Here is a 15,434-nt window from a genome sequence, read left to right on the forward strand (position 1 = left end):
TAGGGGGCATGCAATGAAGCTACAAAGTAGTAAATTTAAGACAAATCGGGGAAAATATTTCTTCACTCAACATGTAATTAAACTCTGGAATTTGTTGCCAGAAAATGTAGCAAAAGCAGTTAGCTTAGTGGGGTGTAAAAAAGGTTTGGATATCTTCCTAAAAGAAAAATCCATAAGCCATTATTAAGGTGGACTTGGGGAAAATCCATTGCTTATTTCTGGAGTAAGCAGCATAAAATGCATTGTACTGTTTTGGGATCTTGCCAGGTCTTGTGACCTGGATTGGCCACTGTTGGAAACAGGATACTGGGCTTGATTGACCTTCGATCTGTCCCAGTATGGCAACGCTTATGTTCTTATGTCATTTAAAGTCAGTTGGTGGGGGGGAGCAGCCCATAGATGGCCACCAGCCTGTCAAGAAAGAGAAAGGTCTCATCCTCAAACATCTGCCACAGGTAGAGGTAGCCCCTTAGCCTCCCATTATGTAAATACCCCTAACTCCATCCATGGGGGGATAAAAGTGAGTAACATGAAAAATGAGATTCAGCCTCAGGACAAAGAGAATCCCAGCGGAAAAAGGTATAAGCTATAGAGGGGTACACATCCAAGGGCAGATTAAGTCCGCATACCAGGGGCGCCTGGGCCAATCCGGACCCACCAGGATCACCCGGCCCGGATGCTTTGCCACCCGGCCTAGCACTCTGCCCATCATGGACCAGGGCGGGAACACGTAGAGAAGCTCCTGTGCCGGCCACTGCTGGAGAAGAGCATGGACTCCCAGAGATCGAGGGTCCCGTCCTCTGCTGAAGAACTGCGGCACTTGGCAATTGGCCATTGGCCGAGGACGCCATCAGATCCAGGCTCTGCTGGCCCCAGCGCTTCATGATGTCCAAGAATGCCCGAGCCGACAGCTGCCACTCTCCGGGATCCAAAGTATGGCGACTGAGAAAGTCCGCCTTGACATTCATGACTCCCGCAATGTGGGCCGCCGACAGCTGTTCCAGATTCGCTTTTGTCCACAGGCATAGCTTCATGGCCTCCTTGGCTAGAGGGACGCTCCTGGTACTTCCCTGGCGATTGACATAGGCCACAGCCGTGGCATTGTCCGACAGGACCCGTACTGGCCTCAGCACCAGTACCGGGAGAAACTCTAGAAGCGCCAACCGAATGGCCCGGAGTTCCAGGAGGTTGATAGACCACTTTGCCTCCGCAGGAGACCAGAGCCCCTGCGCTGTCCTTCCCAGGCAGTGGGCTCCCCAGCCCGTCAAACAGGCGTCCGTCATGACGACAACCCACTCCAGGTCGTGAGAGGCATTCCTGCGGACAGCTTGTCTGGCCTCAGCCACCAACTAAGCGCCTTGCGCACCGCTGGATCCAAGGGAAGGTGTACAGCGTAATCCTCCGAAACTGGAGTCCACTGCCGCAGAAGAGAGTGCTGTAGTGGTCTCATATGGGCCCTGGCCCAGGGTACTACCTCCATTGTGGCCGTCATGGAGCCCAACAGCTGCACATAGTCCCAAGCCCGAAGTGTAGAGGATGCTAGGAACTGGTCCACCTGGGTCCGAAGCTTGAAGCTCCGGTTGTCAGGCAAGAACACTCTGCCCACTTGGGTGTCGAATCGAACTCCCAGATACTCCAGGGACTGAGTCAGGCGCAGCTGACTTTTCTCCCAGTTGACGATCCATCCCGGGAGCTCAGAAGAGCAATAACCCTGTCCGTAGCTCTCCCACACTCTGCATAAGAGGGGGCTCGGATCAGCCAGTCGTCCAGATAGGGATGGACCTGCACTCCTTCCTTGCGGAGGTAAGCCGCGATGACCACCATTACTTTGGAGAAGGTCCGCGGAGCAGTAGCCAACCCGAACGGGAGGGCTCTGAACTGGAAGTGGCGGCCCAGGACATCAAAGCGCAGGAAGCGCTGATGAGGCGGCCAGATGGGAATATGTAAGTAAGCTTCCTTGATGTCCAAGGATGCCAGGAATTCTCCTTTTTTCACCGCAGCTATTACGGAGCGGAGAGTCTCCATCCGGAAGTGCCGTATTTTCAAGGTTCGATTGACTCTCTTGAGGTTGAGAATAGGCCGAACAGAACCTCCCTTCTTTGGCACCACAAAGTAAATGAAGTAACGTCCCTTGTCAAGTTGATCTATTGGCACTGGGACCACCGTGCCCAGGTGGATCAGATTGTCCAAAGTCTACTGCACTGCCGCTGCTTTGGCTGGAGACTTGCAGGGAGAGTTCACAAACCCGTCTCTCAAGGGCCGACAGAACTCCAACTTGTAGCCGTCTCTGATGACTTCCAGAACCCAAGCGTCTGAAGTTACCCTGGTCCACTCTCCCAGAAACGAGGATAGCCGTCCTCCTATCTGCTCTGGGCCATGGTCCAGGGCCCCGTCATTGGGTAGAAGACCCTGGGGGAGGGCCGGAGGACGAACCTCCGGGACGGTGGTCCCTGCGAAAGGAATGCTGCTTGGGGGAGAAGTTTCATTTGAAGGAAGAGGAGGAAGAGGAGGTCGACCTGCCTGGGCGATGCTGACGGGCTTCCTGAAATCGGCCCTTGGAGGAACCGGGGCGAGCACTGCCGGCCTGTGCCCTGACCTCCGGCAACCTCTTGCCCTTAGATGTGCCGAGCTCCGTCACAGTCTTGTCCAGTTTGTCCCCAAAGAGCAGCTTGCCTTTAAAAGGCAACTTGGCTAGGCGAGATTTTGAGGCATGGTCAGCCTACCAGTGCTTAAGCCAGAGCCACCGCAGGACAGAGACTGTCTGAGCCATACCTTTAGCCGAGGCTCTCAAGACATCATACAGCAAGTCTGCCAAGTAGGCCAAGCCCAACTCCAGGGCCGGCCAGTCCGCCCTCAAGGAAGAATCCAAGGGGGAAGCCCGCTGCAAAACAGTCAGGCACGCCCTGGCCACATAGGAGCTGCAAACCGAGGCTTGCAAACTCAGGGCGGTCGCCTCAAAGTCCAACTTTAAGGCCGCCTCCAATCTCCTGTCCTGAGCGTCCTTCAGGGCAGTGCCACCTTCCACCGGCAGAGCTGTTTTCTTAGTCACCGCAGTGATTAAAGAATCCACTGTAGGCCAGAGAAAGGCTTCCCGTTCCCCCTCAGGCAGAGGATACAGAGGGGACATAGCCCTGGCTACTTTAAGGCTCGCTTCAGGGGAATCCCATTGAGCCGAAATTAAAGTCTGCATGGCTTCATGAACGTGGAAGGTTCTAGGCGGGCGCTTAGTTCACAGCATAATGGCTGAGCCAGCTGAGGCTGAGAGATACGTATTAGAACATTTTAATTGACAGTGTAGGTTATAAGCAAAGATGGAACATATAGGTAGGTAAGAGGAGTTAGAAAATAAGGTGATTAATTTAAAGAAAGAGGTCAGAGAGATGGTTAACATATAGATAGGTAAGGGAGTAAGAGGAGTTAGAAAATAAGTTGACTAATTTAAAGAAAGGTGCACATGAGGTCAGAAAGATAGTTAAATACTATCTCAGCTAGGGTAGGAGTGGATAAACATGTTCTGTTGCAGTATGTGCAGTCCATGTCACGCCTTGTGTGTGTGAGTGAGATTACCAAGTTAGTTACTTCTTCCATTAAAGGCCTGGTTGAAGAGCCAAACTTTCACCAGCTTCCTGAAGTAAATCCAGCCCCAGTGCACACCCAGCTCGTGTGAATCCCCAGCCTCAGGAGTGTGTGTGGAATGAGAGAGGAGACCTCCCTGGAGATGAGCTGAGCCAGAGGAGTGTGTCTGGATGGGTTACATATATAAGGGGGAAATCTTTATGCCTAAACTGGTGTGCATGTCTAGTTATGCAATATATTTCCTGAAGATATATTACTGAAGCTTTCAATCATACGGCTTTTTTTAAACAAAAGTTGGTGTTTTATAGGCATGTTAAGCTCTCTTATATTTAGTGTGAGAAATCTCATTTCCCTTGAACAGTTAATATTACCTTTATTAGCCAGTGGTCTCATCTAAGATGAATGTTATCTCTAGGAAATGTGTTGCTCCCTCCCTTCTTCCCCTTCTTGGTTCTCCCTCCCTCCTAGCCACCCCTTCCAAAACTGTCACTGTGCCCTCATTCAAATGTGTACATGCCTTGGGAAGAAGGCCCCCTTTTTCTCTTCTCCGGCCCCCCCTTATTATCTGCCACAGTATTACACACCACCTCTACAGTTAACACACAGTGCAATAGGTATAACTATTCACAGTTGGATAGAGGAACATCAAACACAACACAACACTGGACCAGTTCATCCCTTTAGCCTTACTGAGGCTTTAGATTAGCATGTGATCCTGCCCATCTCTATCAGATTCACCCAAATCTGTAGTCATGTGGTGCCTTTGTTCCTGAGACCTGTCTCTGATTGCTGTCTCTGCAAGCAACCCCTACTGCTGGAAGGACACTGCCACTTTGACCTTGATTTGAGCAGTGAGGAAAGCTTTATAGGCAGCAATGACATGTGGATCGGCATTGAATTTCTATGTATAATGCCGGCAGCGGTCAGCCAAAAACTGATCTCCACTGGCTGAATATCGAGCTCTTAATTTAGCAAAAATAATTGGTGAATTAATCTATGTAATGAAATGTTTTAGGTGCTCATGAATAATATGGGGTTTGTTTATAATACTTTTTCAGAAAGATCAAAGTTGAGCAGAAAAGGTGATCTGCAACATATTATTTATAGTTTATTTATTGTTCATGTACTTGATATACCACTTTGAGATCAGGTCAAAGCGGTTTACATAGGAAAATATAATAAAGTTAAGAATGGAACACTGTAAAATCATTAGGAAAGTTTAGCAGTTATACACCTGTTTATATACTTAAATAGATGGGAAAGAATGGGGAGAGAAAAGGGGAGAGATGGATAAAACGAGCAAGGAAAAAACTGCTCAAATATGATCAGGCCCAGCAGAACTTTTATGTATTTTTAATAATTTTTAAGTTAAAGTAAGATGCAACTAATTTTATATTCATTCTTGCTCTTGTGTCCTAGTTCATGGCCTGTTGGCAAAGGTGTTGAAGGACTAGCCCAAGTTGGATCCAGAGCAGCACTTTCATTTGCATTTGCATTTCTGCGCAGGGCTTGGAGGTCAGGTAAGAATGTATTCAGAGACAGTTTCTTTGGTGATTGTGTTTAATTTAGTTGATACTAGATAATGAGATTGTATCAGTGTGTAGCACACAAATGCTCAGAAGGTTTCCAACCCTAAGTGTCATAATGAGAATCACACTTCTTTTAACTGAAAGCACCCTTTTTTAATGTAGTGAAAAGGTTTAAATGAAGCTTACCTGTGTTTCTTGAGGTAGGAAAAAAACAAAACACACACATACTAAATCAGAATCAGGCTAATATTTGAACCCCATGGCATTTAAAAAAAATGCTAGCCATGGTGTTTAAATGTTTTATATGTATTCAGCATTGCTTTGCATAGAAGCAGTGGCGCTGAATATATGTATGCAGTGGCAAGCATAAATGCTATAGCGATAGCTGGCAGTATTCAGCCACTGTCTATTTAAAGCTTTGTGAAAGTGTTTTTCTTCTGATTTCCCCTATTATGAATGGCTTATGATCTTTATTGTAAAATAAATAAATTTGTTGCACATGTACAGCACTTGGAGCAGAAAGTTATTACAGAGCTGCTTGTATATGTGTGTCTGTCTTAGCTGATTATGGTGGTTATTTTAGAAGCTCTATTGCTGTTTTGGTTGTCTGAAAACCGGTATTTAGACGTCTGTATTGCATGGACGTCCAAATACAGATTTTATAAATCCAGAGTATGGACATCTAAAACTGCAGTTCGTCCATATGGCAAAGGGGGGGGGGGGGGGGGGGGGTGATGTGGGTGTGTTTTGGGCAGGACTAGCAAGGGAATGTCCATTTCCGACTGCAGAAGAGGAAGGGATGCCCATGTTCAAAAAGATGGACATCCTTATTTAAACCTGGTACTTGGCACTTCCAGGTTACAGAAGAGTGCTCTGATTGAGCAATTCTCCATGAATGGAGATAAAGGAAGTCCCAGTAGGTATTTTTCTCTCCATGGAGTGCTCACAACTTAAAAAAAAAATTACTAAAAGCTGCAGTGGGTCTTGAGCTAGCAATCTCTGGATCTTTGCTCTGGCTCTCAGCTGGCTGCTTTAACCATTAGGTTATTCCTGTATATGGATGTCTGTGTGGCCATGTTATAATACAGGCGTTCCTCTGCTGCCACATAGGTATCCATGTCCCTTGTTTTGCCCCATTCATAATTTGGATGTTTCAGTTTGTAAAATTGATGTTAAATGTTGGACGTTTCCAGCATGTGGGTATCCATCTCACGTGTATTTTAGAGCAGACAGCATCCTGTCCTAAAATATATGTGAGATGGGCGTCCAGTTGTGATGTACTGACTGGGAGATCTACTTTCTGAGTTGGATGTCCTTTTTAAAATGCCCCTCCACATGTCTGTATGCATGTGTGTGTGTGTCTGAGTAGGTGTAAGTGAATTCCTCCAAGGGCACAGCAGCAATTCATCCTGGAAATTGCAAAACATCCAATGAAAAACATCCAAAGAACTACAGGTCTCTCTAGCCTTGGCTAAGTTCAGTATTCATAAATTCACAATACAAAAGACTGTACAAAAATGGGATTCATGGAGAGTGGCAAAGTGGAAGCCACCGCTAGAAAAGCTATAGTAGCTTTTCCCGTAGGGAATTCGTGCATTGCTTTGTTGGAAACCACTGCTATCCCGGAGTAAGTTTGATTCTCGTCTCACATGTGTAAAAACACACCTAGATGATCCCCAAGCCATTTATGAAAATGTTTTACTTTCAACAATTTTTATTGATAACCAGACATACAAACAGCTCCAACAATTGTAATATGCAAAAAGTCATACATCAAAAGTTGCTGAACAAGAGACTTAGTATTAATGTCAGTCATCAAACTCCCTCCCCCTAATATCATCAAACAATATAGTGGAAATACAACCGTACATCTCCCCCATTACCAACACGTAACAGTCTCCTCCCCATCCCACCCCACCCCACCCCACCCATCCTCTGACTATCAAAATAAGTGGCCGTCCAACCTACGTGGAGAGCGCTTTGCCCTAGCCAATATGTCATCCCGCTATGTGTCATCTTCCAGTTGTTGACAGCATGAAGTTCTAAGTGAAGGGCCTTGTATTCTTAGGACCCCTCAATCCTCTATTCGGCCAACCATTAAGGAGATGCCACTGATTAGTGAGAGATCGATCCCTAGTTGTCCCGAAAACGAACATATATCTCCATGCATTTAACTTACATAATAAAATGAGGACTCAGTACCCCCCAGAACACTAGTCCCCCCTCCCCTCTCATTCACACTACATCCCAAATCATTCAACACCTGGCTTCTAGACCGTGGCGAGATTATGTTTAAGTAAGCTCCCCACACTCTAATAAAACTCTTCCTCCTTTTCCCAGTGTTGCGGGCCCCTTGTGCTTGCCATAGTATCAATGCATGTAGTTTATTCCTCCAGTACCAATAAGATGGAGGAGTGCTAGAAATCTAATGATTGAGTATACATTTTTTCCCCAGGATGCAGGACTTACTGAGAAACAATTTCTCCTCTCGGTTCCCCATTCTCTACACCACTACCGAACTAAACATTGCTTGATCGAGGGAGATGGTTATTCGCCGCCCTAGGATCTCCGATAAAAATCGGGCAAGAGCTGTCCAGAATCTCCGAATGGCCCCGCATTGCCACATCCCATGTGTTAAAGATGGCATGCTCACCCCACATTTCCTACATTTGTCCGAGCCTTCTACCCCTGCTCGCCATGCCTGTTTGCCCGAAAAATAGGCCCTGTGTATTGATCTGAAGTGGCATTCCTGCAATTCCGCACTATGTACAACCCATGGGATTCCTTTGAGTGCTGTTAGTACCTTCCCTTCTGTTATATTCCCCCTTGTTTCCTTCCTCCAGCGTTCTACCACCTCTCTGACATCCCTCTTAGGCTTGAACTCACGCAGAGCCTTATGGAACCATGAGACTGATACCTGCCCCGATAATGTTTTATGAACAGACAAATCAAAAGTGGAACTCTTTGGACAATACAGGTCCTATTATGTCTGGTGTAAAGCAAACACCACATTCCACAGTAAGAACATCATACCCACAGTTAAACATAGTGGTGGTAGTGTGGGGATGGATGCTGCCACAGCACGTGGGAAACTTGCCATTAGTGCAGGAACCATAAATTTTGCATTGTACTAGAAAATACTTAAGGAGAATGTCTGGCCATCTCTGAGCTGAAGAGTAATTGGCAGCAAGACAATGGTAGAAAACACAAAAGCAAGTCTACATTTGCCTAGTCAGTCTACTAGAGAGGCTGCGGCAGGACCTGAAATGAGCAATTCATGCACGAAAACACAAATATGTCTGAATTAAAGCAGTTCTGCAAAGAAGAGTGTGCTTCCTTGACACCGATAGGAAGTGTTTGGTTGCAATTATTGCTACTAAATGTGGTGCAACCCGTTAAGTCTAGGAGAAAGTTACTTATTCACATGGGTGATGTGGTTGTTGGATAACTTTGTTCCTTAAAAGAAATTAAGTACTGTAGTATTACATTTTGTTGAAAAACAGAAACCAATCAATGTGACATGTATGCAATCCAAGGGGGGGGGGGGGGGGGGGAGAATTTTCACCTCACCATAGCTATATGAATACATTTAAGCTAGCCTTTTTGTTGCCCAAAATGTATCCATATGGCTACACATATAGGGATAGAGTCAGTAAATGGTGCCCAAAGTTAGGCTCTGGGAAGATCTGCGCTAATCCAGTATTCTTAAAAGGGTGCTCTGTGCGGATTGACCTTTGCAGAATACTGGCTTAGTGCACATCTCGTACCTAACTTTGGGTGTGAGCACTTATGCTGTTGAAAGCTGGTGTAAATGCTGGCACCTAATGGCTGTTGAGCATGTAAATGGCACTATTCTATAACATTGCGCTAAATCTGCCCCTCCCATAGCCACACCCCCTTTGGGAGTTGTGCGTGAGAGACATTAGGCACTTAGTTTACAAAATAGGTGTTTAAATCAGTTGTGTGCAACTGCTTAGTATTTGTTAAGGCCAGTTATTGGTATTTATCCCCAATTAAGTGCCAGTTTAGCGTCAGTTAGCTAATTATGTTATGCGCATAACTGACCTTGTTCTATAACTGGGCATGCATTTGGACACCGATCTTTAGGCACCATTTACAGAATTTGGGGGATAGAAACTTAATATTCTCAGCTAGCTACAGATTTCTACGAGGACAAACAGGATAGCTGAATCCTCACATATGGGTGATGTCATCCAATAGAGCCAGTTGGAAATCCAGCACTTTCCCCAGAACTTATGAGAGTGCTCCACTGTGCATGCACACCTGTTCCCACCTGCTGCTGTTGCATGGGACCCCTTCAGTCCTTTGTTTTCTGTGGAGCTGTTCAGACATCTTTCTCCTTGCGGTCATCTCAGCACTATCCTTTTTGAAATACCCTCTTTTATAAGACCTTTTCCTGTTATGCATTTATTTTTTCCTGGAAGGATACCATAGTTGGGCTTTGTGGCCATTTTTAAGTTTAAGGCTTGCCTCTCATATTTAGATTCCTTTGTTATTCTAGGGGAGAAATCCAATTGCTCCAATACTCAGAACCCAACTCCCCTAGACTCAGCCTACCAAACCAGTTGCAGACTGCACAGGTTGCCTCACCTGCCATCTGATGGAGACTGAGAAATACTGACTAGGCTGCACTGGATACTTATAGGATAGGGGTTCTCAATTCAGTCCTTGGGATACATAATGGAGACATATTTTCAGAATACCCACAATGAATATACATGAGAGAGATTGCCATACAATGAAAATATGTGTATTCATTGTGGATATCTTGAAAACCAGGCTGGTTTGGTGTGTCTCAAGGACTGGGTTGGGAATACCTGTTATAGTGTTGATATTGGACCAGCTTTTCTCAGTCTCCTTCTGCTGGCATGTGGACTGATCTGGAGGGGGGACTCGAGGAAAGAAAATTAGCAGGTAAAATCTAATTTCTAATTTTTTCTTATTGGCTCAATTTAGGCTATATTAGGCCTCAAGCTCCTGTATGGGAATTTGGTGTGTATTCCGATTCAGTTTATTGTTTTTTCTTAACTTCTCTACTGCAATTCTCTTTTTTGGGGTATGACAGTGGGTGTTAAGAAATTACAATGAGTTCAGAACACTGCAGCACGTTTGATCTTTGGAAGAACAAAATTTGATCATGCTTCTCCACTTAGTTGCCACTACTGGCGAGGATTGTTTTTAAGTGTTTGTGTTTCATTTTCAAAAATTTTCATGGCCCAAGCCCGCACGAGTTTGCCAAAGTCTTGGAATGTTAAGTGATCCTTAAGGTATCGAAGGTGAAATGTGAGGTGAATCTTGAGCTGAAACTCCAGGGTCAGAGCTATGTCCAATGTTTCATAAATAGCTGCAGTTAAGCAATTTTTGTTCAATGAGGCCACATAGTGCTTCAGCTGTAAATAGGCAAAGACCTCCTTACGAGGCAGGTAGAAGTTGGTTTAGGGATCCATCATCCAAGAGCACCTGGTGTAAAAAAAAAAAAAAGATCTTTGGATTCCCAAGAAGCAAAAAAGGGAGAATCCAATCCCGGTGGGAATACTCTTTTACAGCGCAGTGGTAGCAAAAGAGTAGCTGTTGGATCAGTCCGAAGAAATTTACAGAACCATCTCCAAGTAGCACGTAAAGGTCTATAGAGGACAGTATGCCTTGGGTATACAGGGAAGTTGAGAAGTATATGCATGTAAATAGTAACTGCAGTGTACCATTCTCAATATTCTCAACTCCAGTGAAGTGCAGATGAAATATTCTGAGTTCTGAAACCAGTCATTGATGTTCCTCATACCACAGCTTTTGTGGAATAGGAGAAGATTGGGACTTCTTAATATCTGCTATCTCAAGGCAAAGCAGCAGTTGTAGTAGGAATTTGAGGATTCTTACCCTGCCATAAATAATGTTGGAGCATCTTCTCATCCCCATTTTCAAGAAAAGTTGGCAACATTTGGAAGACCTATAATCAACAGGGAGCAATGAACATATTAAGTAAAGTTACTTGCCCCCAAAGGGAAAGGGGATGTGCTTGCCAGGCTTTATAGTTTGGACTTGATATCTGATATAAGGGATCCTATATTCAGAACATACAAATGAGAAAGATCCAAAGGGATATGGACTCCCAAATACTTAAAGCTATCACCAGCCCACTGTAGAGGAAAGGACCCCACCCAGTCCGATTGGAGGGATGAGTGGCTTAATCGTTCGTGTAGTGGGCTTTGATCCTGGCAACCTGGGTTCGATTCCCACTGCAGCTCCTTATGACCTTGGGCAAGTCACAACTCTCCATTGCCCCAGGTACAAAAATTTAGATTGTGAGCCCTCTAGGGACAGAGAAAGTACCTGTATATAACGTGTACAGCACTGCACTATAGAAATCATTAGTAGTAGTAGTACTGATGGAAGAGTTTGTCAAAGCAAGTGATTTTCTCATTTAGTTTAATGTGCTCTGAATTAGTAAGGTGGGTGTCTTGCATGAGTAAAACATCAACTTTAATCCGTTTGCAGTACCTCATAATTTTTGTACGTTTCACCGAAGAGTGAATGCCATCCACATTTAAGGTGGCTACATGTAAAATTCCTAGCCCAACAGAGAACAGGTACCACTAAAGGCAACACCCACTCTCTGATGAAAATCCTGGCAGCGACCTCCCAGCTAAACCACCCCAGTAGAAAAACTTCAATCACAGGAGAAATCTTAATTTCCCAACATTCAAAGACACGGAATTCCCTACCCATCTGCCCCAAAGACCAACCTGACTTCCTTCCCCCACCTCTGACTCCGCAGGTGCCAAAATAACAACACCCCCCTCCCCCTGATTCCAACCCCCAAACAGATTTAACCTACTCACACAAACCAAGAATGTCAGCAAGCATACATCCCCACACATACTGAGATCCCACCCATACTCGTCCCAAACATCCTCAGCCCACCCCCTGACCCCCATAGTAAACAATGGAACAATAAGTGGAATAACCATGGATCAGAACCAAGATAGCAAGCAACATGCAGAGCAGATTTCAGAGTCAGTGTGGTGTCAAAGAGAATGTGGTAAAATATAAGATTAAAAAGAGCTGCACCGCCTTCATTACAGTTGTATTATGTTACAAAGCAGCCTCTCTGTAGCAGCCAATCCAGCCAAACTGAGTTCCAAGTCATTTTCAGTACTGCGGGGTCAGCAGTAGGGCAGTGCTGCTAAACTTGTCCGCTCCCCTGAAACCATCATGATGTCCATGTGCACTCGGGAAAGTGCACTTTCAACAATCTCAGGATTAGGATAGCAAGGACTCTCTTTTACTGCATATAAATAAAGAAGGGCATGAAGTACTGTGGGGGAAGAGGAGGGACGTTTGAGTGTAAGAAATGGTGACATCCAAAATCAGCTCACTTAAAACAAACAAAAAAAAATGGTAGGTAATATGATTGTGGTTAGAGAAAATGTTGAATGTGAACAAATTGTCAGCCAATATACTGTTTTAGCAATTACAGGATTGGTGTAAGTCTCTTTAAAGTGAACAACCAAAAGGAGGCACAGTTTGGTGTGTACCTTTATCTAATTTGGACATTCTCTATTTCTGTGTAGTTTGAAGGTAATTCAGAATTTTGTTTCTTCTGTTCCGCTTATTTTCTGTAGATGGTATAATCTTTTAGTGGTGCTCTTGTACTGCATTATGATAGACGTCAGTAGTTCTATTTTTCTCTAATAGGTGAAGATGCTGACCTTTGCAGTGAACTGCTACAAGAATCTCTTGATGCACTGCGGGCACTTCCAGAGGCATCTCTATTTGATGAAGGCAATGTATCATCCATTTGGCTGGAAGTTGTAGAGAGAGCTACTAAATTTTTAAGGTCTGTTGTGACTGGGTAAGTTCAACATTTGACAAAGGCAGTAATGAACACCCTAAAGGCTTTAAAAGAATGGACAATCAATAGATCTGTTGTGAAACAGACAGGTTGTTTACAGTATTTTGTTTAAGTTTTCAAACACTTTTCACTAACATTTCTCCTGTTCAAAAATTTGAATTCAAGCAATGTAGGATGATCATTGTGGCTGCATCCAAGTAAGTGAAACCTATGTTTCATCTTGATGGCAACACAACCTGGACAGCAGCAATGGGTCATGACATCAGTTGTGGAAGCCTGAGTGCATTAAAGTAGAAGTTTTTCAGCGATCTACCCAACAAACCCTACATAGCATAATTCAAAACAGTAGCAACATTGCATGCTACCTGTCCCAGAGATAAGCAGTAGCTTTTCCCAGGTCTACCTTAATAATGGTTTATGGGCTTTATTTCCAGGAATTTGTCCAAACCTTCTTTTAACACAGCTATACTTATCTTTAACCATATTCTTTGGCAACAAGTTCCAGAGCTTAACTATGCATAAGAGTGAGAAGATATTTACTTCTGTTTGTGTTAAATATGCTACTATGTAACTTCATTGTCATTTGTCCTAGTGATTGTGCTTTTTGAAAGCGTAAGCAATTTATTTGTGTTTACTCATTCCACATTGCTCAGAATTTTGTAGTCCTCCGCCTTATCTCCCTTCAGCTGTCGTCTTCGCTGAGTTAAAAGGTTCTAACGTCTTTAGCCTTTCCTCATTTGAGAAGAGTTAAATCCACTTAATCATTTTGGTTACTGTTCTCTGTACCTCTTCTAATTCTGTGGTGCCCAGAATTGCACACCGTATTCAAGGGGCAATCTCACCATGGAGCAATATAGAGGTATTCTTTGTCTATTCTCTATTCCTTCCCAAATTCCTCACTTTATTTTTGCTTTTTTAGCTGCTGTTGCACTCTGAGCAGACGATTTCAATGTATTGCTTGCAATAGCATCTAGATCTTTGTCCTGGATAGTAACTACATTTGGGTTATTCTTCCCAATGTATATCACTTTGCACTTGTCTACATTAAATTTAATCTGCTTTTTGGATGCTCAGTGTTCCAGCCTTGAATGGCCCTGCAATTTCTCACAGTCTGCATGTGATTTAACAACTATGTATAATTGTGTCATCTGTAAATTTGATGACTTCACTTGTCATTCCTATTTCCAGGTCATTTATTCAAACTCATTTTTATTGAACAAGACAACTGCAAAAATACACAATCTGCATGCACAAATTATCACCAGAAAACCATGTAACTCACAGTTGACCAAACACTCCCCTCCCCTCGCTGTGTAAAGGAGCACTCAGTCCGTTAAGTCAAGTTAGTAAATATCTCTTAACACTCGGTTGCAAAGTAGACCAAATTCGCCCCCAGCAACGTTTAAATCTTCTGCCCAGGGGTGAAGATGATGATGTATTGCACTGGTGTTCTAAAACCATCAAAGTTATCATTTTGGACCTGCAATCCGACAATGTAGGCACTTCAGGAACCCTCCAATATTGTAAGATACATTTCTTTGCTATCAATACCAAACGGCGAAAAAAGTCCAACAGGCCTGGAGATGCTGAAGAAGGTAGATGGTAAACTTAAAACATAATCCGAGGGTCCCTGGGCAGAACACAAGACCATTGGTGCTCCGTTGCTTCCAACACCTGCAGCCAAAACTGGTGTATCCTTGGGCAAACCCAAAACATGTGACCCAACGTTGCTGAAGGTTCAGGGCATTTTGGGCATTTTGCTGTTTCTGCAAATCGCGCCCTGCATGCCCGATGCGGTGAAATGTAAAGACGTAAAAGGAACTTAAATTGCAACTTCCACAACTGGGCTGCGCAAGTTTTTCTGTAAATCCGCTGCAAGCAAGCTTGTAGGTGATGAGCCAACAATAGTGCTGGCAGATCTGCAGTCCAGTGGCGCGCCAAATATGCAAAATCTATGTCAGAGGAAGAGTCTTGCAAGTATTTATGGTGGAAGGCCAGCGGTACGTGATTCTGCACACCCAAAGTAAGCGCCTCGTTCATAGTATCCTGTACATCCTCGCACAGGTCCTCCCACGGCAAACTCCTGACATAATGTCGCAGTTGATAGTATGCAAAGTAGTCTGTGAGCGGTAGACAATACCGAGCATAGAGGTCCTCAAAAGACTGTAAACATCCATCCTCTTTAAGAAGTTGGAACAAATAATGTATCCCCAGTGTAGCCCAATGAGAAAACACCAGAGACTCAGTGCCTGCAGGAAAGTCTGGATGGTTCCGCATTGCCAAGAAGGGGGACGCTGCTGTTGAGAAGTGATGTCTCCTGCGCAACCATCTCCAGGCTGCTCAGGTCGCCCAAATAAACAAATTAGCTCGAAGATTTGGTGGGGGGGGGGGGGGGGGCGCTTTGGTATGGTGTGGAGCTGCCAACTAAAGTGGTAGTTACAAAAAAGGTTGGGTTCCAG

General features: G+C 44.5%; 1 protein-coding gene across 1 annotated transcript in view; it reads left to right on the forward strand.

The window, feature by feature from the left end:
• The window catches only part of HERC2 (HECT and RLD domain containing E3 ubiquitin protein ligase 2), a 921,269-nt gene that overhangs the window by 78,541 nt on the left and 827,294 nt on the right, over positions 1-15,434 (forward strand). Inside the window, 2 exon segments of the mRNA XM_030201308.1 lie at positions 4,996-5,096; positions 12,819-12,975. Coding sequence (XP_030057168.1) covers positions 4,996-5,096; positions 12,819-12,975 — 258 coding nt within the window.

Source organism: Microcaecilia unicolor, chromosome 4 (genome assembly GCF_901765095.1).
Source record: "Microcaecilia unicolor chromosome 4, aMicUni1.1, whole genome shotgun sequence".
Taxonomy (NCBI): Eukaryota; Metazoa; Chordata; class Amphibia; order Gymnophiona; family Siphonopidae; genus Microcaecilia; species Microcaecilia unicolor.